Source organism: Phlebotomus papatasi, chromosome 2 (assembly GCF_024763615.1).
Source record: "Phlebotomus papatasi isolate M1 chromosome 2, Ppap_2.1, whole genome shotgun sequence".
Lineage (NCBI taxonomy): Eukaryota > Metazoa > Arthropoda > Insecta > Diptera > Psychodidae > Phlebotomus > Phlebotomus papatasi.
Genome location: NC_077223.1, coordinates 68,214,638 through 68,238,595, shown reverse-complemented (window position 1 = coordinate 68,238,595; position 23,958 = coordinate 68,214,638). Strand labels below are relative to the sequence as shown.

The 23,958-nt window shown below is 32.1% G+C and overlaps 1 protein-coding gene across 1 annotated transcript; it reads left to right on the top strand.

Moving 5' to 3' along the window:
• The first annotated feature begins 3,366 nt into the window (after nt 1–3,366).
• LOC129803981 (putative fatty acyl-CoA reductase CG5065) lies at nt 3,367–23,887 on the top strand. Its single transcript, XM_055850890.1, has 7 exons — nt 3,367–3,545; nt 8,496–8,701; nt 11,519–12,089; nt 18,225–18,357; nt 18,420–18,662; nt 23,084–23,341; nt 23,408–23,887. The coding sequence occupies exons 2-7, from the start codon at nt 8,507–8,509 to the stop codon at nt 23,541–23,543; spliced, it is 1,536 nt and encodes a 511-aa protein (XP_055706865.1). The 5' UTR covers nt 3,367–3,545; nt 8,496–8,506; the 3' UTR covers nt 23,544–23,887.
• The last annotated feature ends 71 nt before the right edge of the window (nt 23,888–23,958 follow it).

The following is a 23,958-nucleotide window of genomic DNA, read 5'->3' as shown; positions in this document are numbered from 1 at the left end:
AAATCGCTCGGGCCAATTTGGAGAAAAATTAATAAAATCTAATTTTTGGCGTATTGTATGGGCATAGGGAACGCATGAAAGGAGAGAGGGAAAAAGAAAAAGATTAGCTTCGAGATTATGTCATTTTAGAAGGGTCATCGAAATCCATAAGCCGATACCTCTTACCGTTTGAATTTTATATGAGTCAAGAGACTAAAAAATTGCGATAAATAGTATTTTTGAAATAGAGCTATTATCTTTACTGTCCCGATCTATCACCGATTGTGACAAAAACATTCAAATTTAATCAAATCCGTTGAAAATTAGGCCCTCCAGGGTGGATGAACTTTAACCTTTAAAATTCCAAGATGGAGATTTTTCTGGTGATAAGTGTCGACATCGACATGTTCAGCTTAGGCCCCTGCCTAGCTACCTAAAAGGTTATACCAAAAGCTCATTTTTACATACAAACACGTACGGGAATTTCCCAGCATTTGTAACTGTTATGCAAAACATCTGACACAAAATCGTCAGTAAAAATCTTTTTAATAAAAACAGATTATAAAGAAGATGGTTCATAACTTTTTAATTTTCCCTGTACAAAGAATATTTCACTTTGGGATATTTAAAATACCTCCCGAGCCACAGTCTTAAACCAACCATAGGTTAAAAGTCTCACAACGACTAAAGATTATTAATAAATTAAAAGGTCATGATAATTTAATTGGGAGACTTTTTTAAACATATCACGCTATAACGTAGGAACAATCATCATATATTTTTTGACTCTTCTGTTCTTGGGAACAATATTGCGCGTTCGCGGTATTTGAAGCAGAGATCAGTGAACTTGTAAAAAAAGGGGTGGCAAAGCGTCCCAGATTTTGCGAAATGCTCGAACTCGTGACTTAGATGCTATACCGCAAAAGTACTTTCGCATCATTTATCGTTTACCGGTTCGAAAGAAGAAAAGATTCCCCAAACTAGTTTTAAAAGTAATAGGATTGATTTTCGGATAAAAATTTTTTATCGGTTATGAACCGGTTCATTACTGATTCAAAATCGATTGGAACCGGTTCAGTTTTGTCGGAAATTCCAAGACCTTTCCAACGAGCCCAAACATGACCCCATTCGATTGATAAATGCGCTCTCTAGGGACTTTTTAACCTTTGACCTTGAAAAACCATTATTAGGAATTATTCAACGGTATTTTCGTCTAAGGACGAAATGTCCGCCAAGGTAATCTCTAAAACATATCCAAAAATGAAAAAAATCTCACTATGCGTTTTTGAGCAATCCCAAAAAACATAGTTTTGTAGGGGAAGGGGAGGGGTGAGGGGAAAATGAGGGGCATGTTAACACTCCTTGGGTCAACTCATGGGGGGGGGGGTCCCCAAAGGTCCAAAGTCGCTATCTCTTACCGTTTGGCCTTTAGAGCTGGCGTCAGCCGAACGGACAGACGGACAGACGGACAAACAGCGTGACGACATTTCTCAAAAATCGTCTGAAACGTGAAGATTTGTTGAGAAAAGTGGTTTCCGGGGGGTGGAAGGTGGTAATTTGGGGGGGGGGGGATGAAAAAATCGAGGGATTATATCTACTGCTCTCTCCGTGGAGTTCGAGCAGTAATAGAGCTTGATGAGTGAGACACTGAGAGAAATCCAGAAAAGTTAAAATAACATTCCGGAAATGTTTTTTTTATCCTGCAATATTGATCCGAAATCGGTGTAAATATTATGCTTTTTAGGTGTATTAGGGGTTAAAGTAACCCCTTTTCATGTTAATTTTACCCTTAATAACGTATAAAATTAACATTAAAAAATGTTGAAATATTTTTGCACAGTGGAGGATATACTCTAGCGTATTACAAACAAGTCATTCGTATGAACTCTCCTACTCATCCATAACACTGTAAAAAAAGGTCCCAGGCTTTGCGAATTGCTCTAAATGCTATACCTACCTCAAAAATATTTTCGCATAATTTACTAGTTTACTGCGTTCTCAACCGATTAGATCCGATTCATAAATCACTCAAATCCTCCAAAATAGTTTTTAGAGTAATAGAATTGATTTTCGGACAAAAATTACTTATAGGTTTATAACCGGTTCATTCCCAGTTTGCAACCGATTTATAAATCACTTAAAATAATCCCCAAAATACCTTAGGAGTAGTATAAGTGAATTTCGGATTAGAATTAGTTATCGGTTATGAATCGGTTGGGCAGCCTTAAGTGAGTCAGTGGATAGAGTAGTGTCTCTATGACATATATTTTCAGAGAAACAGAGCTTAACGAATTTCATATTTGAGTAATAGCGGCCACAACCGTCTCAGCGTTGGTGACCAACCTAAGGCCCCAAATAGACTCAGGCTGATGCTCGAGAATATTTAGCCTGTAAAATTTTACAGTAAAGATTTATCCCAAACTGTCATACATTGAGGGTTTAGGATCACCGATTAGAAGACCTGAGCATAAATTTCTTTTATCTATTTCTGTACTGCAAAATTTTATAGGCTAAATTGGCTAAATATTCTTGAGGATCAGTCTGAGTCTATTTAGGCCTTAAAGAATGAAAACGGTATAAGCTATTTCAATGTTAAAAGAATTTGTTTAAAAAAATATTTTTTTTAGAAAATCTAAATCGAGAATTCCTTCCTATGAAATACGTAATTCATATTATTTTGTAGTCTTTTTCTCTCAATACAAATCTATGTAGATTTCCTGGAGTTACGAAATCGAAAGTAAAACACAATTGTTGATAGTGAATGACGCTATGCCCGCTGTCTAATCATATTTTTAATGCCAATTGAAATCGTGAGAATTTAAAATTATGTTAAATTGGTTTTTTGCTTGAGGGCTCTTCGGGAGACCTTTCCAACTTGCGTGGTATTTGGACAACTTGTGGCTTTCTTCTATTATAACGCACTTGAGGTTAAAATGTTAAACCTTGATCGGAAGAGTGACTTCCAAAATTTTGATTAGTAGTTTTTTCCTGTCTCCAATAGGCTCATTAACTTAATTTGCACGTGGTAATTGTCACGCTAAATGATGTATTATGGGGAAATTGAACTTGAAATAATCAATGGAGTTGAATATATAAAGAGTGGATGAGATTAATTGATTAGTAAATAATGGTAGGGAGGGAATTATTGCACAATTTATCTGCTGCTAATGCTTCAGGTGATGTGAGATAAATTATGTTGTAAGTGAAAAAGTAATAAAAAGATTCAAATACTTCCAAAAGGCCTCTTTTGACTGTAGTTGTTCCACCTGAGTGGAATAGTTGACTTCCAGTGAAGGAATCGGTAGGAGATCCCCCCGCCAAAGGTGTTCAGAAAACTTTATGCCGCACAAGACACTCCTGAACAAGCTGCGTAGACTCCAAGTATTTCAGTGCTCATTGAGACTTGAAGCTGTTTAGTCTTTTTTTTCTGGCATTGTCTCTCACGTGGGACATTTTTTTTCATACCAGTGAATCTTGTGTGTTCATTCCACTCTTGGAATTGCTCACCATTTGGATTATTTCCTCTTCCTTCAAAGCGTGACAAAAAAAGAAATTGAAAAATAATAGTGAGTTAAATTTAAATTTAGTGTATTGTGTGATCAATTGCAAAAATATTCATTTTCTCACAATTTGATTACTTTATTATTGCATCTTCAAGTCAACCTTTTGGTGGATACTTTGTGTTGCATTTGGCCTAAATACAAGAATCTCAATTGTAAGTTGCGCGCGACTTTAGAGCTGCGATGTAAAAAAAAAAGAACCGCGCAAAAAGTGAAAGTTCACGTAATAACAAAACCATTGAAGACAACATTAGACGTATAGTAATACTAACTGTTAAATAATCTCGTGGTATAGAAGTGAGAGGTGAGGTAAAAACGTGCATTTGAGACTGACCGAAAAAATAAGTGTGTCATATTGTGCAATTGATAGCGGAAATCATCCTAGAAAATTGCATGATTTCTCATGACGTTATTTTGGCGGGAAATCCGTACTATGCGTCGCCTTTTTCTGCACACACGACACGTACGGAGAAAAATTGGCATAATCATACTTAAAAAAGATAAAAAATAATTTGGCGTGTAATTACATGGGGAAATACTTTAATCTTACAGAGAAAGATGCCAGGAAATAAGAAAAAAAACAGAAGCACGTTTTAATGAATAACAATGTAATGATCACTTCATAAAGTAATATCATCACTAAAGAAGCAATTTTATCTATTGCAAAAACAAGACTTCTTGACAGGGAAGCTGTAATAAATCAGATTTAAATTTTAGATAAAAAGAAAACCCTAATAGAATCAATATTAGATGAAAAATACAAAAAACAGCTTTCAATCGAAAAACTGGTATAAACTGGTGTAAAAACAATATCTTTAGCACGATCTTTGGACGAAAACCTCAGAAGTTAATTAATGAAGAGTATACTGAAAATGCATTATAAAAGTCCATAAGTTGCAAGTTGATTGGTGTGATTAACTTTGAAGATATTTTTCAATATGGGTATGAAGAAATTGCGTTTGCAAGGCCATGCAGAAATTGGCACAATTCTCATACAAGAGAGCTTATGGAAGCTCAAAGTTGGACTTGCGCGCGCGCATATCGTGGAATCTCGTTTCGATGACTTCTTGCACAATTTTCCAATAAAAAAAATCCCTCTCTTGCGTCTTTTTCGACCGGAATTTCCATCTTCCATTGGATACAGCTTGTGGAAATTTAGCAATTTGCACACGAATGCAAAGTGCATATAATACAAACTTACATGAATTATTATGTTTCTCTCATTGCACATTTCATCACCAAGATAGATATTTCAAGTGTTGTACATATGAACTATACGAGCTATACAAGTATTAAGAGACTTTTGAGACTCCAACATTATTTCGATTTAGCCTTTTTTCTTTGTTACTTTGGTCTACTTTAGACAAGCATAAAATTCAAGAAAAAAAAGAATCTGAGAATTTGTTGTGCAATTGATTTTTCATCTAAGTGAAATACGGGAGTGTTTTTAGTGCATACTAATTAGGTGGAATTTTCAGGAGTCACCAAAGAGATATTTTGTAATATTACATCATGTTCAGTGAATATGAAACCAATATGTAATGAAAGTGTTTTATGTTTTTTTTTAATTAGGTATCTCAGTTATTAATATTATGTCTTAATTAAATTGTGAGAAATCTTGTGTAAGGAAACCTGCAATAAATCTTCGGTATAAAAATATGATCATCTTACATTCTGAAAAATATTACTAAAAGTTTAAAGTTAGAGTGATATACCGGACAACGCAGAGTTCCGCTTAAATTAATTTCAAAGTTCGGATAATTTAATTATAACTTATTATACATACACTTCTAGAGTAGTTTAAAAATTATTAAATAGATTTTTTAAAATTAATTTTTAGGAAATTTATCTAAAAACTTAATTGGTTTGTCCGAAATTTTGCGTTATCCGAAATTTCAAAATTTTTATATGATACTTCAGAAAGCGACTAAAAAACAATATTTGAAATTTTGGTTTTGTTGTTTAGAAGTTATTACTGTTTGATTCAAGCTCACTGATAGATACGATTCTAAACTTTTAACACTAGAAAATTTCTGATGACTTAAAGGGGTTTCAAACCCAGGACATTTTACTTCACAGACGGAGAAATTTACAGTTTAGCCATTTTGCATCAAAACCGATATTACCTGACGAGTACCAAATGCTAAACGATTTCAATTCAGCTGAAAATATAAATATTTTCAGCTGAATTCTGAATTCTTAAACGAAAATTCTCAAGACAGTGCCATTTCCAATTTAACACTTTTTGTTTGGAGACTGCTAACCGGTTAGCACATTTTTGCCGATGGATTTAGTAAAAATATTCTGAACACGCACCTTTTTTCAGCTAACTGTGCTTATTGGGTACATAAAAATTTTCAAGTTTTGAATTACAGTAAGATAAAGTGCCCTCGAGTCGACCGGTTTCTCGACTCGACCGGTGGTCAATATTTGAATGTTTTAATGGTGAATTTCTATAAAATTGTCACTGATTCGTATTTATTTATGGAATAATTGACCTAATAATGTTATAGATCATACGCCAAATATTAGTGCAAATAGAAATAAATAAAATAAATAACTCTACCGGTCGAATTGAGGAACCGGTCGACTTAAGGACACTTTACCTTAATACAATATTCTAAAATTTAATTTCAGTTAGAGAAGTATTTTACTGTCATTTTCTATCAATCAAAACTTATGAAAAGCAGGGGATTTTTAGCTTTCCAAAAAGAAATTATTTTCAAGGAAATTTATTAAATTTTCCAGGGAAGAAGTAGGGGAAAATGGGACACATTTAAATTAAGACACCTTTGAAATTGGGCTTTTCTCTTCACCTTTTAAACCACCTTCAGTCTCCCAAAGAAAACCCTAAGAGAATATTAAGAAATGTGAACTAGCCATTATTTATTTAAAATATACAAAAAAAAGCAAGTGCAGTGCCCTGAATCCCATGCCCTGTGAAATTCCTGACTTTATGACAATACGAGAAAGAGGAAGGTTTGGAGTCTGAGCCGAAACCTTTGGAAAAATCAAAATTTTCTGAATTGACCCTTCTTTCCCCGACGCTCACCATTTCCCTTTATATTTTCAAGACATCATTTTTAATTTTTGAGAAGATTTTCTTTTTCTATTATAAAAATATTATTTTGACTTTTCAAAAATTATCTTCATATATTTTTTAAAATTATTTTTACGATTTCAATGAATTGTCTATCTGTATGATTAATCTTTACTTATATTTCTAGTTTTCGGATAAATATTTTAAAATATATTTTTTTATTTTTTTTTAATTAGCTGATTTGAATTTAAATATAAATTTTTTTTCATGAATAAAAACTAAAATTTTTCTTCTTTCACTAACTAAACTGAAATGAGAATTTAAAACTACTTTAAGTTGTTTAAGTTTTCTTTAATTTTGAAACTAGTTTTTTTTCTGCCAGGATATATTTTAAGCCGAGCTTGGTATATAATTCCCCATTCGAAATTATAAGGACATGATTCAATTCTTTGAAATGTCGATAATTTGGAAATGTTCTTCAAATTTTTTGTTTTGTTTTTGCTAACTTGCATGATTTATTTAAAGTAAAGGGAGACATCTCTGCTCTTTAACATGTATCGATCTTTATAATAAAAATCATAAATATTAATAGTAATAAGTGTTTTATAGTAATCAAATGTTGTCTTCAGAAAAATTACTGAGTCATAATTTAGAATGGAAAATCTTTTATTTTGACACCAAAAAATACTCAACTTAAATCATTTGCATTAGATATTCTTTTTCTTTTTAAATTGAAGCTCATGTTACAGCTTAAAATTATGAAAATTAATTTTAAGCTTTTTTTTGTTTAATTAATTTTTTTTAGTTTTACAGAAAACAATTGATAGCCTTATTATTAATTTTTGTAAAATGGTCAGATTTGTTCAAATCGGTTTTGTGGTTACGTCTGTTACCGACTCATCAATATCAGGTTGTGAGGTTATGTTGCACATAACCTTAAATTGAATTGAATCGAATATTGCAGTGTCTCTTCTATTTTAATTGAAAAAATACATATTATATTTCATACAAATTCTTATAAAAATAAATAGGATTATTGTTTAATAACCATATTATTATAATTGTTTGTATGGTTTGTATAATAACAATTGTAGGAAATACATTGGTCAATGTAATGCAGGTTAAAGTCTTCAAGATCTAATATAAATTTTAACGAAATTCATTTTTTAAATGATTTTCTGATTTATTTTACTAAATATGAACTAATTATTTACAAAATGTTAAAGAATCTCGTTTTTCCTACACATACGAAACCATAAATTTTTTTGGTTCGGTACATAACCTTACAGTAAAGAAATAAAAATTTAAATTTCTTAATTTTTGTCCTGAAGAAAAAACTAACATTTTCAAATAAATTTAGTTATTAAAAATAAAGGTGCAGTCTCTTTTAAAACACATCTAGGGGAAAGTACTCTCCCTTCGAACGTTCATGCCTTCGAATAATCTGAATTTGTTTTATGTTTTCTAAGAGACTAACACATAATTATGACATAATTATCAATAACTGATAATATGCTAATAAATATTTAGTAGAAATGTGTAAGTCTCTTAGGAAAAATAAAAAAAATCACATTATTTGAAGGCATGAACGTTCGAAGGGAGAGTACTTTCCCCTACTGAGACGTTTCGTTTATTTGTAAAGAGCTGGCAATTAAATTGAGATTGAATTTTTTTTTCCAAGTGCAGACGAATTTCTATACACCTTGATTGACCTCTTTTGTGTGCAACAGTTTGTCTGATTTTCACTATCAATCCACCATTGCGTAATGTAGGTCTTCTTGTTGTCTGGTACGATGGCGAGACGCGAAAAAAGGCCTTATTCACTTAAAAAGTCAATGGGGGGAGGGAGTCACAAAAAAAAAACTACGAGACATTGTAAATTTCTCTTTTCTCAATGGAACACATGTTTCTTGCAGGCTGAGTCGCAATGGAGGTAGATCGTGTGGCGAAGACCTTTGTGGACCGTTCAATATTCATCACAGGTGGTTCAGGATTCCTCGGGAAGGTGCTGATTGAGAAGCTTCTGAGAGTATGTCCTGATGTTAAGAAGATCTATCTGTTGATGCGCACAAAAAAGGGAAAGGATCCGAAGCAGAGACTCATTGACATGTTTTCGAATATTGTAAGTTGAATATGCATTAGTTTATCTTACAAAGAATTTTGTTTATTATATTCTCTACAAGATATTTCTCGACATATTGCGAGATTATGGTAATTTAGGAGGAATCTCAGATATGATTATGCTATTATTCTATACTGAAATATTGCAATTCTAATTGATGTTGTAATCGAAAAAATTAGTCTAGTATTATTCCAAGTGAATGAGTAACTGTAACATTTTTTTTGCAATAGACACCGCTCTAGTCCCTTAATTTACAATAATTACAAATATTTCGTGCTCATGAGCAATTTGTTAAGTAATTGATTGTTTAAAAAAAAGACACTTTGTAGTTAACAAGTCTCTTTTTTTTCAACACATCAAAGCCCATCAGATATATCGATTGGTTTCAATGAGAATTCAAAGTTAATGGAAAATTAAAGAGAAATGTCTTGTGTTAATTGAGTGAATAAATAGTAAAAATTTGAAATAAACTCAAATAAATCACGAAACGGAGATCACTGAAGCGGAACGTTTTTCCCAACACCTATTACATTCTTTCACTTTTTTTTCTTCTGCCTTTGCTGTGTGATGTAACAAAAACGATCATTCATAATTAATTGTCGTATAAAAAGTTGTTTTTTAGTAAGGCTTTATTTCGAGGGAAATTTTATTTGATTGTAAAATTAGAATGAAACTGGATTTAACTGAAGATCTTTAAAATAGATTGCTTTTGTATAATCTTCAAGGTTAAATTGAAATGTTTTGAGTTGAAGATCAATTTTGACAAATGATCGTTCTATTTTTTTTTTATTAAACAAAATGACCCAGTATTGTAAATAGTTTTTTTTTTTTAAGTCAACAACCTTTCTTATGCAAATAAAAGTGGTTAAAGATATTATTTTGAAGGTGGTGTTTTTTGCTAAAATCCTCAAATCAATTGAGAATTTATATGAACAAACTAAATTAAGTAATTTTAAGGCTTTTTTCTTAATCATTGTGAAAATAGTAGGTGAGATTATTAAGAATCTCACCTAATATTATTACCTTAATTTTAATGCTTAAAAGATCTTTAAAAATCCTTGGAGTATTTCAAAGATATTCTCTTTAGAATTTAAATGACAAATCGACAAATTAATCAACTTCCAAATTTGTTTCCTTCATTAACTATTCCATCCATATTTTTCATTATTCAAACTCTTAACACTTTTATAGAATTTTGGATTTTTTTTTAGAGAGATTCCTTATTATTTAGAGATTTTTTATTTCTTCTTTTCTTACTAAACTTCTGCAAAATAGATATTCAGATTTGAGTAAATTCTACGCCATTAAAAAAAAACTTTTTTAGAAAAATCTTAATCCATTCAGTCAATATTACTAGAATTAAGGAGATTTAGAATATTCATACTTTGGAATTAGTTTTTATAGATTAACTGATGATTTTAACTGATGGGGTAGCAATGGATTAAAAGCTTAAGTCGTACACTAACTCCATACGAAATTCATGAAGATCACTTTAGTTAATCTTAAGTAATTTGATGTTAAAATAGTATATTTTCGCAAGGATAAAGACGTTTTTACAAAGGAGCCCCGGCGAATATTGTCCTGGATCTCGGAAGTTTTTCAACTTACACCATTACCCTTAAAATGTCTCGTCTATGTACGCCACATAGACCACCACTCAAACATTTTTGCTCATTGTACATTAAAATCCCGATTAGAATCTTGAAAGCTAAAATCCGGAAAACCAAAATTCCGGATGGGTCGAAATCCTTATAAGATCCAAAATAAAAGCCAAAACTCCGAATTCTTAAATGTGTCATACCTATTCCCAGAATTCTACCCGCATTTACTGGACGCAAAGGGAAATTTTCTGTGTTTTGAGAAATCATTGCACACAATCCTCCGTATAATTTGGTCCGTTTAAGGATTTTTACCTTAAACCTTTTTAAGGATTTTCGCCTTTTTGGGATTTTGATCCATTTAAGATTTTAGCGTTCAGTATTTTGGCCTTTTCGGAATTTCAATTTTTGGGATTTAGATTAAGACCCATATGGGATTTTTATCAGTACCGCCAATTTTACACGCGACATATTTTTGACGATTATCCTGAGTCTATTTAAGCCCTAGGCATTCGAATCGAAACTTTTGTAATTTGAATATTATCTAAAACAGAATCGAAAGCGGTCTTCAGCCAAGAGTTTTAGCTCAGTTCCCGAAGGTGTCCAAATCTTAAATAGCGAACAATTTTATTGATTTTGAGAACCTGAGATAGGTCATTTATCTTTAATAATCCAACCCTGAATTTAATTTTTTTAAAAAAACTCTGATTCATAAGAAATTAGAGTAGTAAAGCTATATGGATAAGCCTTAGGTCTGTATTTGTAAGTTTGGATTTCTTAAAAGAATTAGAAAGAAAAAATCGAATAAATCAACTTAAATTGACAATTATTTTTTTAATTTGTATAATCCTTATACAAATATTTATTCCTTTTAAGTATATTTGTTCCATTGACCATTCTGAAGTTGAGTCAATCAGAAAACGCAAGAGAGCTAAATTAATTTATGTTGGGATAAAATATTCAATTGCAAGTAAATAATGCTTAAAACTTGTTTTTTTTTATAAATTTTAAATATTATATTTATTTCAAGTGGAAAAATGTCTGACAGCTATGAAAGAATACTCAATTTTCGAGTTTTGCTTAAAGTATCCTAATCAAAATCAGAAATATTTTCAATAAATTAATAAAATTGCATAATTGAGAAACAGCTTGAGTCGGATTTAGCATTTAACAAGGAATAAGAAGTTCCATTTCTTTTCTTTCCTTGATTTTTATTTAGCTTTTTGATGGCTTGAAGGCAACTCATGGCCTGGATAATCTCATGAATAAATTCCAAGTGATTGGAGGCGATGTTACTCTCCCTGATATGGGTATTAGTCCTGAAGATCGTCAAATATTGATTGAGGAAGTCTCGATTATCTATCACTGTGCTGCAACAATTCGCTTCGATGAGACACTGAAGAAGGCTGTTCTCCTCAATACACGAGGCACTAAAATGATGATCAAATTGGCTAAAGAATGCAAGCAATTGGCAATGCTGTGTCACGTTTCCACAGCTTATTGTCATCTCCATGAGAAACATTTGCTGGAGAAACCTTATGAACCACCAGCAAATCCGCATAAGATCATCAAGTGCGTTGAGTGGTTGGATGAATCTGTTGTGGATGCAATGACAGATAAGATTCTAGGCTCACTGCCCAACACTTATGCCTTCACAAAGGCTCTGGGAGAGGGTCTTGTGGTGGAGACGATGGATGAACTACCTTCTGTGATCCTTAGACCATCGATCGTCATTCCAATCTATCGTGATCCCCTACCCGGATGGACAGATAACATCAATGGACCCACAGGTACATTTTTTATATTTTTTTATTTTATTGGCTTGTTTTGAAGAACTTCTACAAGATCATTTTCAATAATTCGTTCTACCCTTGAATTATCTCATTAGTTGCGTGAACTCCAGTTGAAGATCATTTTGTGATCTACGCAATTTTAAAGTATTATTATTTTCCCCTCTTAAAACAAAAAAAATCTTTTTTTAGTCTTACGAAAATAATTGTGCAAGAAGTAAAGTACCTAATTTAGAAGATTATTTAATGAACGATACCGAAGATCACTTACAAGCTGTAATTTAGAATGGTATTGAATATTTATTTCAGCACTAAAATTTTTATTAGTTGCAAATTATCATAATTTCTAATGAAACCTTATGGAATTTCAACATTTATTGGCTGTAAAATTTCAGTATTGTGATTGGGTTTTTGTGCAGTATGCAGGAAAAAAACTATAATGATCGTTACAGTGTTGAAAAACAATAAAATGATTTTTTTTCTTCAGTGAAACCAGTTATTATTAAATAGTTAAGTTTTTAAAAGAGCGTAACGAAAAGGAGAGTAAAATTTTTGCCATATGGTTAAATGAGCCCTTTTTGAACAATTAAGCAAAGAATTGAGGTTTATTTAGTTACAAATTTACTGTTTTTATCAATATTATTTTAACAAATTTTTTAGCAAAAATTTAAGCATTTGTCCTACAATGAGAAAAAAAGAGGGTGCAATTAACATTTTTTCCTCAGAACTATAACACTTTTTAGATATAAAAATATATCAAAATTTTTTAATGTTAATTTTACACCTTATTAAGGGTAAAATTAACATGAAAAAGTGTACATTTAACCCCTAATACACCTAAAAAGGGTAATGTTTACACCTATTTTGGATCAATACTGCAGGGTAAAAGTAACATTTCCGAAATGTTATTTTAACTTTTTCGGATTCCTCTTCAGTGTAAAAAGCGATATTAATTACATGGTGAATTTGTACTAAACCTCCTTACAAATAAATATTAGAAAATAAATATTGTGTAAAATATGTAAAATTCTTTGTAAATGTTTATGAATTCCTACTGGGGACTTACGAAATGTTCGTTAATCGTATAACCCACAAATATGCTCATAAATTTTTGTACTATTTTTTTCAAATTATTGTTCATAAAATGATCGTTCGACGAGCACTTTTTGTTCCTTTTACAAACATTTGTTCGTAAATGTTCGTAAACACACAGAAAAATGTTGTCATGTTCGTAAATATTTGCCAGACAAACAAAATTGCTTTTTAAAAATTAAAATTGTTTATTTAGAAATTAAGTTTAGAAATCAATTCAGTGAGTGGTTGCATTAAAATTCAACAAAAAAATATTTATCATAAAAAAATATAGAGTAACCGATCGATTGATCGAAGTCGATTTAAATCAATGAAACGTGTTAAAAATACTCCAAGAGAATATAATTTTCAATCTATTGTGGAAATGCTGTAATTTTTTGAAAGACTTACGAATTTCGAGAATAACTTGGGTCCGTTTAATCGGTTATGAACCGCTAATAAATCTATGCTGAATCGGTAAAATAATTTTCTGTTTTAAATTCAATTTTGACTGCTGTATAATTTTGGGAATGCTTTTAAAGCTTTGAGATAATAATTTTTTGAATCTGTTCAACATCGATCTGAGCCAAAACGGTAGATTCTTTGTGAAATGCTTAAACTTCTTGCTAATTATTGATAGGGGAGACTGGGGCAAAAAGTCACAAAATGGATATTTTATTTTTTTACAAGCTTGTTGAGTGCTTCAAAAATTTCTAATTAGCGCAGTTTTATAGGAAATTTACCGCTCTACAACTTTGTGAAAGTAATTTTCCTCTATTTTGTAAGGAAATACGTTTATCGAGCCAATTTCTAAATAAAAGGTAATTTTGTGACTATTCTCAAAAATGCTGGGGCAAATAGTACCAGACATTGGGTATTATCATATTTTGATTCGCTTCATTACGGGCTTTCATAAATTTGAAGAAAAAAAACCTAGAGGACATACCCAAGAAGCAATTTTTTCTTAATATAGTGTTATAGAATTCCTTAAGTAAGACACTATAGAACCAAAAAACTTTTTATTTGCTTATAACGCTCTTAGTTCCATCACTGAGATTACTATAAGTAAAGTGGCGCACTCTTAAGGATCTTAAGAGATTCTATAGGAATTTCAACAGAAAATTCTCACTTTAAGTCTTTTAAGAGTGCACTAAAAGACTTGTTTAATACTTGGTTCTATAAGGCAGCTATTTTGCTTCTTGGGTATTTTCATAGAAAATTTATTCATCTACACCTTTATAAAACACCGTTTTCTCTGCGAGAAAAGTGAGAAAACGAGAAAAGCGCTTTTGAAGCTATTTTAGAAAAAAACACACAAAAGATTGCAAATCGTTTGACCAATGCAAACGATAATGAAATGATAATGACGTTTCTTTTCGGCGTGAGACATCAGAAATTGCTTCGCTTTTTTATTACTTTTTGCTCTATACCTTTTGTTACTATTTACCCCAAGTGGCCATTTTTAATAAAAAGATTTCTTGAGAGAAGAACTTTTGTGAAATTCTAAAATAGATAGCAGATTTGTATTCAAAAAATCCAAATTATTTAGAAAAGGGACAGATAATCCTAACCGGCTTATGTAGGTGAGATTCTTAACGTGAGCTAACTCGGAGTGCATGCAAATTCGATTTAGAGCTGAAGTTGGGAGACGCCATTCAGTTATCTTGAATCAAATTCGTGAAATTATACAAATTTTGTATTTAAACCAAAATATCAAGGATTTGGATGAACTGATAGAAAAGTGATATATGGATGAAATGTAGACCAGAATGTTCTCTATAATTTTCCCATAGAACATGATCTCATCGATTACTCAGAAGCCAAGATAAGCGAGGTTTTTTGTTTCTTAACTCGTTTTTTCATCCAGAGTGCCCCAAGTAGTCATTTGTTGAGCTTCAACTAAATCAAAGAATTGTTGTATTTTGTGGGACTTTCTATTTAAAACCCTATTTTAAGTGTCTTGGTGGAGTAGAGGCAGTCAAATTGGCATCTGAGTGATTTCAAAGCGTTTTTATGGGAAAAATCATTTTTTTCACACTTAAACGGCAAAATCGGAGTGATAGCGTAGTCTGAGCGGAAAATGATGTATGGACGAAATGTAGAGACAAATGTGTTCTACAATTGTGTCGAAGTAATCATCAAAATCGGTTTAGCGACAGTCGAGATAATTGAGGTTATGTGATATTGAAATTGGTTTTTCGACTGTGGCGCCCCTGGTGTTGATCCAACGAAGTTCAAATATTCTAGAAAGTTGTAGTATTTGGTGAGATCTTTCGTTTAGGCCCTCACTCATCAAAATCGGTCACATAGAACCGGAGATATGATTTTTTGAATTTTGTGAACTTTGACCCCTCATATCTCCGGTTCTGTTTTAACCACAGCGCGCTTACGCACCAATTGTTGTATTTTGTGGGACTTTCCATTTAAAACCCTATTTTAAGTGTCTTGGTGGAGTAGAGGCAGTCAAATTGGCATCTGAGTGATTTCAAAGCGTTTTTATGGGAAAAATCATTTTTTTCACACTTAAACGGCAAAATCGGAGTGATAGCGTAGTCTGAGCGGAAAATGATGTATGGACGAAATGTAGAGACAAATGTGTTCTACAATTGTGTCGAAGTAATCATCAAAATCGGTTTAGCGACAGTCGAGATAATTGAGGTTATGTGATATTGAAATTGGTTTTTCGACTGTGGCGCCCCTGGTGTTGGTCCCACGAAGTTCAAATATTCTAGAAAGTTGTAGTATTTGGTGAGATCTTTCGTTTAAGCCATCACTCATCAAAATCGGTCACATAGAACCGGAGATATGATTTTTTGAATTTCGTGAACTTTGACCCCTCATATCTCCGGTTCTGTTTTAACCACAGCGCGCATACGCACCATTTTGGAAACGTCCTAGACTGGACTACAACATACTAAAATTTCATTAACTTGCACAATGCCGTTTTTGAGAAAAGTGACTTTGAATTTCGATGAATTTTGACGCTATCACAGCGCCACCTGTGGTGACTTTTTGAACTTCCATCTGAAAGTGCTTATCGAGACGAAACCAAAAAGGTAAAATTTAGGTCGCTATGTTAATTAGAACCGGAGATAGAGGCCGGTCAATGTTCGAACTTTGACCCCTTATAGCTCGGGTCAGGGGTTATGGATCGACTTAAGGTTTTTTTTGTTTGATAGGTATAATCAACGGCTACAACATACTAAATTTTCAGCCCGATGCACAATGGAATTTTTGAGTTATTTAACTTTTAAGATTTAAAAATTTTCTTTTTAAAAAAAGCGCACCTATCGGTGGTTTTATGAACTTACGATGTTAGAAGGGGAAGTGGCATTTCACGAGAGCTTTCCAAAAAGCCCTCACTTTTTAAATTCTGACAATTAGAACCGGAGTTATGGCCATTTTAAGAAATTTTTTTTGGACCCTTATAGCTCGGGTCAGGGGGGTCGGGGGACCTTAAGTTTGATATTGATGGAAAGCTCTAAGGCCCAGCTATAATATACTAAAATTTGAGTCCGCTGAATGCCATAGGGGCGGAGCTATTGAGAAAACAAAAAAAGGGGGGTCTTCAAAATGGCGGAAGGGGGGGGTGGGGGGTGGGGGGTCTATGCACCAAGTTGCAATTTTCACCCGATATATAACCTTTGCCGAAAACCGCAAGTCGATATCTTTTTTAGTTTAGGAGCTATTAAGCTCCAAAGAGCGGCCGGCCGGCCGGCCGGCCGGCCGGGAACGTAACTTAGCCACATATATAATCGGAATCAGGAAGTGGCGAAACACATTTTGGCCAAATTTGAGGTCGATCGGACGACATGAAATTTTGTTAGGATTATAGTAGGTGAGATTTTGTTAAGAATCTCACCTAATATTCACCAGTGCAGTGCATCAATTTTGCAAAATAAGTAGGTAATAATGGTTATCTTCTGCAAGGAAAATATTTCAAAAATAGGGCTAAAAATTTCAATATTTTTTATTTTCTAAATTCCTTGTTCGAATTCTAAGAAACTTACGACATTAAAGAAGGTCTATGGAGGCTATCTATAGAAAAAAAATTGAGCCGCTATCTTTTTTACCTTGGAAGATATTGAATTTTGAATTTTTCGATTTGTGACTTTTTGCCCCAGTCTCCCAGTCCCCAGTCTCTTGTTTTAAAATTAAAAATGTAGTGTTTTTTAATTCAATCTAAAATCGGTTTGGCAGTGGACTGGAATTCTACTAGAAAAATTTTACTGGAAAAATGAACATACTCCTACTAGTTCGATTAAATTGGGAATAGTTAGTGAACGTATTATCCCAAAAATTTAAGGTTTTTTTCAAAATGTATTTTGAATAGCCTATTTTTAATATACTAAAAATACAGTACAGAGAATGATCAGATCATGTAATGTAATTAGCTCCTTATAGATTTATAATGATTGCTGTGAAAAGAAAAAAAAATCTATTGAGATAAGGACACTGAGTGAGAGAAATCCGAGAAAGTTAAAATAACATTCCGGAAATGTTTATTTTACTCTGCAGTATTGATCCGCAATCGGTGTAAATATTATGCTTTTTAGGTGTATTGGGGGTTAAAGTTACACTTTTTCATGTTAATTTTACCTCTAAAAAGGTGTAAAATTAACATTAAAAAATGTTGATATATTTTTACACCTAAAAAGTGTTAAAGTTATGAGTAAAAAGAGTTAATCGTAGCCTTGTTTTTTTTTCTCAGTGGAGAGACGCTTTCAAACTCATATTTTAACGGTCATAGAATTTAAATTCTTTGCATCAAATTTTTTCAAACACGATTTTTCTTAATCTAGATCTAGAGTAACTTATCTAAGATAAGAATTTATTAATCAGAGTTCAAATTTGAAGAGCAAATGCAAGAAAATATTATCAAAATTGACACGGTGTCCAACTATCTGTGCGTAATTTCGTGCACAAACTTTGCGTTACATTCCGCGAAGCCAGAGAAGGACGAAAAGATATCAATCTGGCTTGAAAGTAGAGAAGAGCCAAAAGTGAATATTTGACCCTACACCTTTTCTTCGGAATATATGATATATCAATGAACTTTCACAGGACTCCTGATTGGAGCTGGTAAGGGTGTTATCAGAACGATGTATTGCGACAGTGATGGATATGGTGATTATTTACCCGTGGACATTGCTGTTAATTGTATGCTTCTGGCTACGTGGAATTTCATTGAGAACAAGTGAGTCTAAAAAAAAAATTTGCTATTATACGAAGATCAGTTACGATCTCGCAATTTTGTAGTGATCGTTCGAGGAGGATCTACAATGTGACCAGTTCAGCAGAGATCAAAGTATCATGGAATCAGGTGATTGAGATGGGTCGTGAGATCGTCACGAAAAAGATTCCACTCAATGGTGTTCTTTGGTATCCAGGAGGATCAATGAAGAACAATCGCCTCTATCACAATTTCTGCATGATCTTTTACCACTTCCTTCCTGCAATCGTTCTCGATGCTCTCCTCTTCTGCTTGGGATACAAACCAGTGTGAGTTTGATTTTTTTCTCCACCTCATTGCTATTCACAGAGTTTCTTTTTTTTTGGGCAAAAAAAGGAAGTGCTTAAAATTAATTCAGGTGATTGAAATTCAACCATGAGTATACGAGAAAATTGAATTGAATTTTTGTAGAATGGATCGCAAAAACGCGTAATTATTGTGAAGTGAATTTCTTTTTTTTATTCTTGTAGTATTTTTTGCGAAGAGTAAAAATCGCTCAAAACAACAATTTTTTATTTTAGAAAACGTCTTGGCTACTATCGTGATTATCGTGACTAAACTTCTATTAATATTTATGGTCTATAACTTGGCAAGTTTGTCTGCGGGATAATTCTTTGTAAATAGTTATTTTGACAGCATTTGTTCATTAGAATTATAAAAAAAACATGATACCTTGCCAAGAACGTGGATTTTTTATTCAATTCGGCATTTGCGTGAAAGATGGATGATGAAAATATTTTCAATAACTCGACAAGATCTTTGAACCCCAAACTAGATTTTTCTAGATTTTTAAGCTTTTTACAATGAGTAATTGATACCCGTAACCTATCATCAATCTTAATTTTAAATTTATAAAAAAAATGAAAACTAAATCTTTAGGAGTTCTGATTTTTTTCTATTCGTCTTATTTTTATATTTATTACTTTTATATTTTATAAATACTTCGGCTGACTGAAAGGTAAAAGTTTTTGTAGTTCTAATTCGTCTTTGTCTTTGTTCAAAGGATTCCTTATAAACTGATTTTTTTACCATTCTTTACTGATGGCATCAGAAAGTTACAATAAATTTTTTTGAGAAAATTTCCATTAGGGTAAAGTGGTACAAGTTGGACAATGCAATGGTACAATTTGGACAGGGTTTTTTCTTGATAAATTTAGTACTTCATTTTTATTTGTATATTTTTAATGCTTTAGTTTTATAATTTGGTTCCTTGTGCTTAAAAACACATTTTTGTACTGTATTTATCAAGAAAAAAGCCATGTCCAACTTATACCGGCGAATTGTCCAACTTATATCATTTTATCCTATTTAGATTATTTATAGAATCACTCGAAATATCGATTTTTAATGACTCTGGACAATAAAAATTCAATTTGGCAAGAAAAAATTCAAATTTGATCAATATAAGAACCTTGGCCAAAAAAATGGCTAGCTGAAAATTTCATAATTTGATACCTTTCGAAATAAAAGATGCCCAAAAAGGCTTCAAATTTTAACCATAGATAATTTACAAATTTTCTTAATCTCCAACTTTTGCCCAAACATACAACTTTTTTGGACATTTTTGGTGTAGAATTTTAATAAAATATTCTACTATAGTGTTAAATTTATCAATTATCTAGTACAAACATAGAATAATACTCCTTTATATCAAAATTTTACATTTTAATTGATTTTTTTCGTACTCCGATAGAGTCACCGAATCCAATGGAGTCAACAGTAGTGATTCCAAATAACCGGGTTTTTAGGATAAACGGTTTACCGGTTTTGGAAGGGTCTGAAACCGGTTAACCGGTTTAAAACCGTTTTCAAATTTTGGGTTAGATTATGGGATTTTGAACAATTTTTCAGAACATGAAGATGTAATGTAATGTAAAATAACTATTTTTCACACAATTTATTTTTCTTAAAATAAATTGGTTATAAACGTTGTCATTTTTGACAATCTTTAATGAGGATATATTTAAATTTTACTCTAGATCTTGGAAAATGGAAAAAAAAAATTATAGAGTTAACGAAAGAGTTTTCCTCTTTATTTTCAAAATCCTATGACTAGTTAAATCTTGTTAAACTTAAGTTAAGAAAATTTGAATCGTGGAAGAAAAATAATATTTCCAAAAATATAAAAATATAATATTGGAAGGATAGTACCAAGATTTTTTGCTATCTATATTCGCTATAAAGTTTTTTTTAGTAAAATCTTGTAAAAGTATTGTCAAAATTATTCTTTTTTCAACATAAAATTCCATATTTTTCGATCGGGAATGGACTAATGGCATTCTCTACAGAAAATCTATTAATTAATAATTTTTGGTATTATATACTTATCATGAAAAACATGATTATAATTTACACAAAATTCAAAAATAATTTCATAGAAAAAATTGCATAAGCATTTAGAAAAAAAGAATTAAAATAAAAGGAAACATTTGTTGTTTTGTACTCCATTGGTTGAGGAGAAACTAACAAAATGCCAGATTTTGATAAAAATTTTACAAGAATCTTGTGTAACAATCTTGGTGAATTTGGGTCTAATAAGATATGCAGTTAAAAGATAGCAAGATTTAATAAAAATCTCTATGAAGTCAGCGATAGGTAAACATCTTGTTACTTTTCCACATAAAACAATATTTTACAAGATTGTACTAAATCGTTTACAAATTTTTTCTCAGTATACAATTCATTTTCTAGTCTTGTAAGTATTTAAGTAAGTTTTGAAAGATAAAATAATTCAAGGGAGGAAGTCCTGGAATAATTTTCGATAACCTTTAAGCAAATAATTCTTTTCCAGAGTGGAAGAAACGTACAGGAAATTCAGTACTACTACTATCCTTAAAATATTATTAACATACTACAATACTACAGATTACACTTAGAATCATATTTTACTTCAGGTTCCCACTAAATCAAAGAAATATTTTGCAGTGTATCTTTATTTTTAAGAAATAAACTTAAACTTTATTTGGGGTTATTTTAAAATGTGAGATTAAGGTAGGACCTAACCTCAGAAACGGAAGAAAATTCTTCAAGAGAGAAATGCAATTTTGGTTATCAATATTAACGATTGGTTAACAATTTTTTTGGGCACTCAATGGGTCAAGTGGTAGAGCACTCGCTCTATGATGCAAGTGTCCCGGTCCCGGATTTGAATCCCCTTTAGGTCACCAGGAATTTTTCTGGCGTTAAAGATGTTCGGATTGCAACCAGTGAGCTTCACTGCACTTGATTCCACGGGGCTGGGACTGACAACCTCATCCCGTACAAGAAAAAATAATAATGCGTGTCTAGAACTCCCCTTGCGGGAAGGCCTTGTTCCTTCATGGAATGTTGTGCCAGCATTATTATTATTATTATTATTATTATTATTATTATTATTATTATTATCATTATTAAACTTAAGAGAAATTTTAAAATTTTTGTAAAGAGACGGTTTTAAACCGGTTTCATCTCTAAAAACAGGTTTTGAAACCGTCTCCAGAATAGGGCGGTTAACCGGTTTTTCGAAACCGGTTAACCATTGTTGGAATCACCAGTCAACAGGCCTGGAAATAATTAGTTGACTCTATCGAGGTCCCACTGTATCTTCTTTTAATTTTCACAAGAAGCAATTAGTTTTTTTTTATTGTGTTTGAACAAATTTAGTATAAATTAAATCTACGATTTAGGTGTTCAACTGATGATTTTTTTAGTCTTTTTTACTTTTTAACTCTTTCGCGTCCCACTTTTATTCAGCAGATGAATTCATGTAAAATTGAGTTTTTCCTAATGCTTTATGATCAAATATAATAGTTTAGAGAGGAAAAAAAATTTGCATTGCGTGAAAACTCGGAAAAACCCCCGGGTCATATATGACCCAATTGTCGGCAAGGGAAGTATACATACCATTTTCAAAATCTATATCATGGGCTTTCTAAGAGTTTTGTTGCTTGAAGTTATTAATTTGACCAAAACCATGGCAAACTGGATTGTCTTAATGAACACTGTACTCCTGGTGTTCAAGGAATCTTCCTGGTAATCCCTTGAACAGTCACTGTCACAATATTTTGAGTGGTATTTGGCAAAAATAAACTTATCCCCATATTTATCACACACAATACAATTGCACAATATGAGATGCTTGCAGAATACTCTCTAAAATATTGCAAAATATGTTATAATTCATTAGATATAAGATGAAATGTCCAGGAGCAAGATATTTTCCTTCTGGATTTCACAAAGAAAAACAATGTCCCAACTATAGTTCGCTATAGGTTTGGGACGAAAACACTGTTACCCTTGCCGACAATAGGGTCATATATGACCCGGAAAATTCTACACGCTTTTCTGGAAAATTGAGAGTAGTTTATTATATCAAAATATGCAATATACAATCTTTGGATATTCTATTTTATGTTTCTAAAGAAATTTTTGCTGAAAAAAAAATTAATATAAAAAATTTTGAAAAAGAAAGGTTATTTCACAAAATTCGAAATTAGTGATTTTTGATCTCAAATATTTTCTTTTCTTGAATATCTGGAGTCTTGAGAAAATTAGCCAAGAATCTTACATCCTTCTATTATGATGTCGTGCACAAACTGATAGATTTCAATTAATGTAAATTGTCAAAAAAATTGTTTTTTCCCCGGGTCATATATGACCCTAATGACGCGAAAGAGTTAATGTTGAAGTCATTCAATTATTCTCCTTCCAGCTTGATCAGGGTGCACAAGAGGATACTCAAGGGTTTTCAGGTGTTTGAGTACTACGCCAATAATCAGTGGGACTTTGATAATTCTAATGTACAGTACTTGAGAACCGTGATAAACAGTCGAGAGAAGGCAATGTATAAGATAGACGCCGAGGATCTCGATATGATGGCGTACTTTGAGAACTGCATCAAGGCAGCTCGTATCTACATCCTGAACGAAAAGGAAGAGACTCTCCCAGCTGCTAGGAGGCACATGAGGATGTAAGGGCAAAATTTCATCAGAACCTCTTTTGTAATTTTTTTCCTGATGAATTATTTTTCTTGCAGAATGTGGTGGGTGGACAAAATCTGCAAGCACATCATTATGGGGATATTGCTGTACTATGTGGCTAGATATTTCTACTACATGATCTACGAGGAGGAGTTTTCCTTGAATATCGTTGAGCAGGCGATAGAGGCGTAGAGGGGATTGTATATCCTGTTTTGTATGTTGTAAAGGCTGAGTAGAGCAAAATGAAATAGAAAATGGGACTAAAATAATTTTCACCACAGCAAATCACTCCACCAAGTTTTTTTTTCTATTCACCCAATCCAGATTAAATGTAAGACGTATCAATAGTAAATGCGATAAATCTTTCTAGTCGTTTATACTATTTTTTTTTAATTCCTGGCGTGAAACTAAATGCACAAAAGATTCACTTTCTGGAAAATAATTGCTGTGGTTAGTCCCTATAAGTGCTTTAATTTTAATTCTTTGGTTATTTGATGTGTCTCCTATCAATAGAATAAAGTTTATTGAGATGGGAATTGTGACTTTTTACTGATAATTTGGTAATTTGCTTGCGCTTCAATTACTTTTTGTGGACCACGTGGAAGTA

What these genes read in the sequence shown, in the direction of transcription:
- LOC129803981 (XM_055850890.1), top strand. Translation starts at nt 8,507, where the DNA reads ATGGAGGTAGATCGTGTGGCGAAGACCTTTGTGGACCGTTCAATATTC. An exon ending in TGGAATTTCATTGAGAACAA is followed by an intron (nt 18,358 to 18,419) that starts GTGAGTCTAAAA and finishes GCAATTTTGTAG; the next exon opens with TGATCGTTCGAGGAGGATCT. An exon ending in TGCTTGGGATACAAACCAGT is followed by an intron (nt 18,663 to 23,083) that starts GTGAGTTTGATT and finishes TTCTCCTTCCAG; the next exon opens with CTTGATCAGGGTGCACAAGA.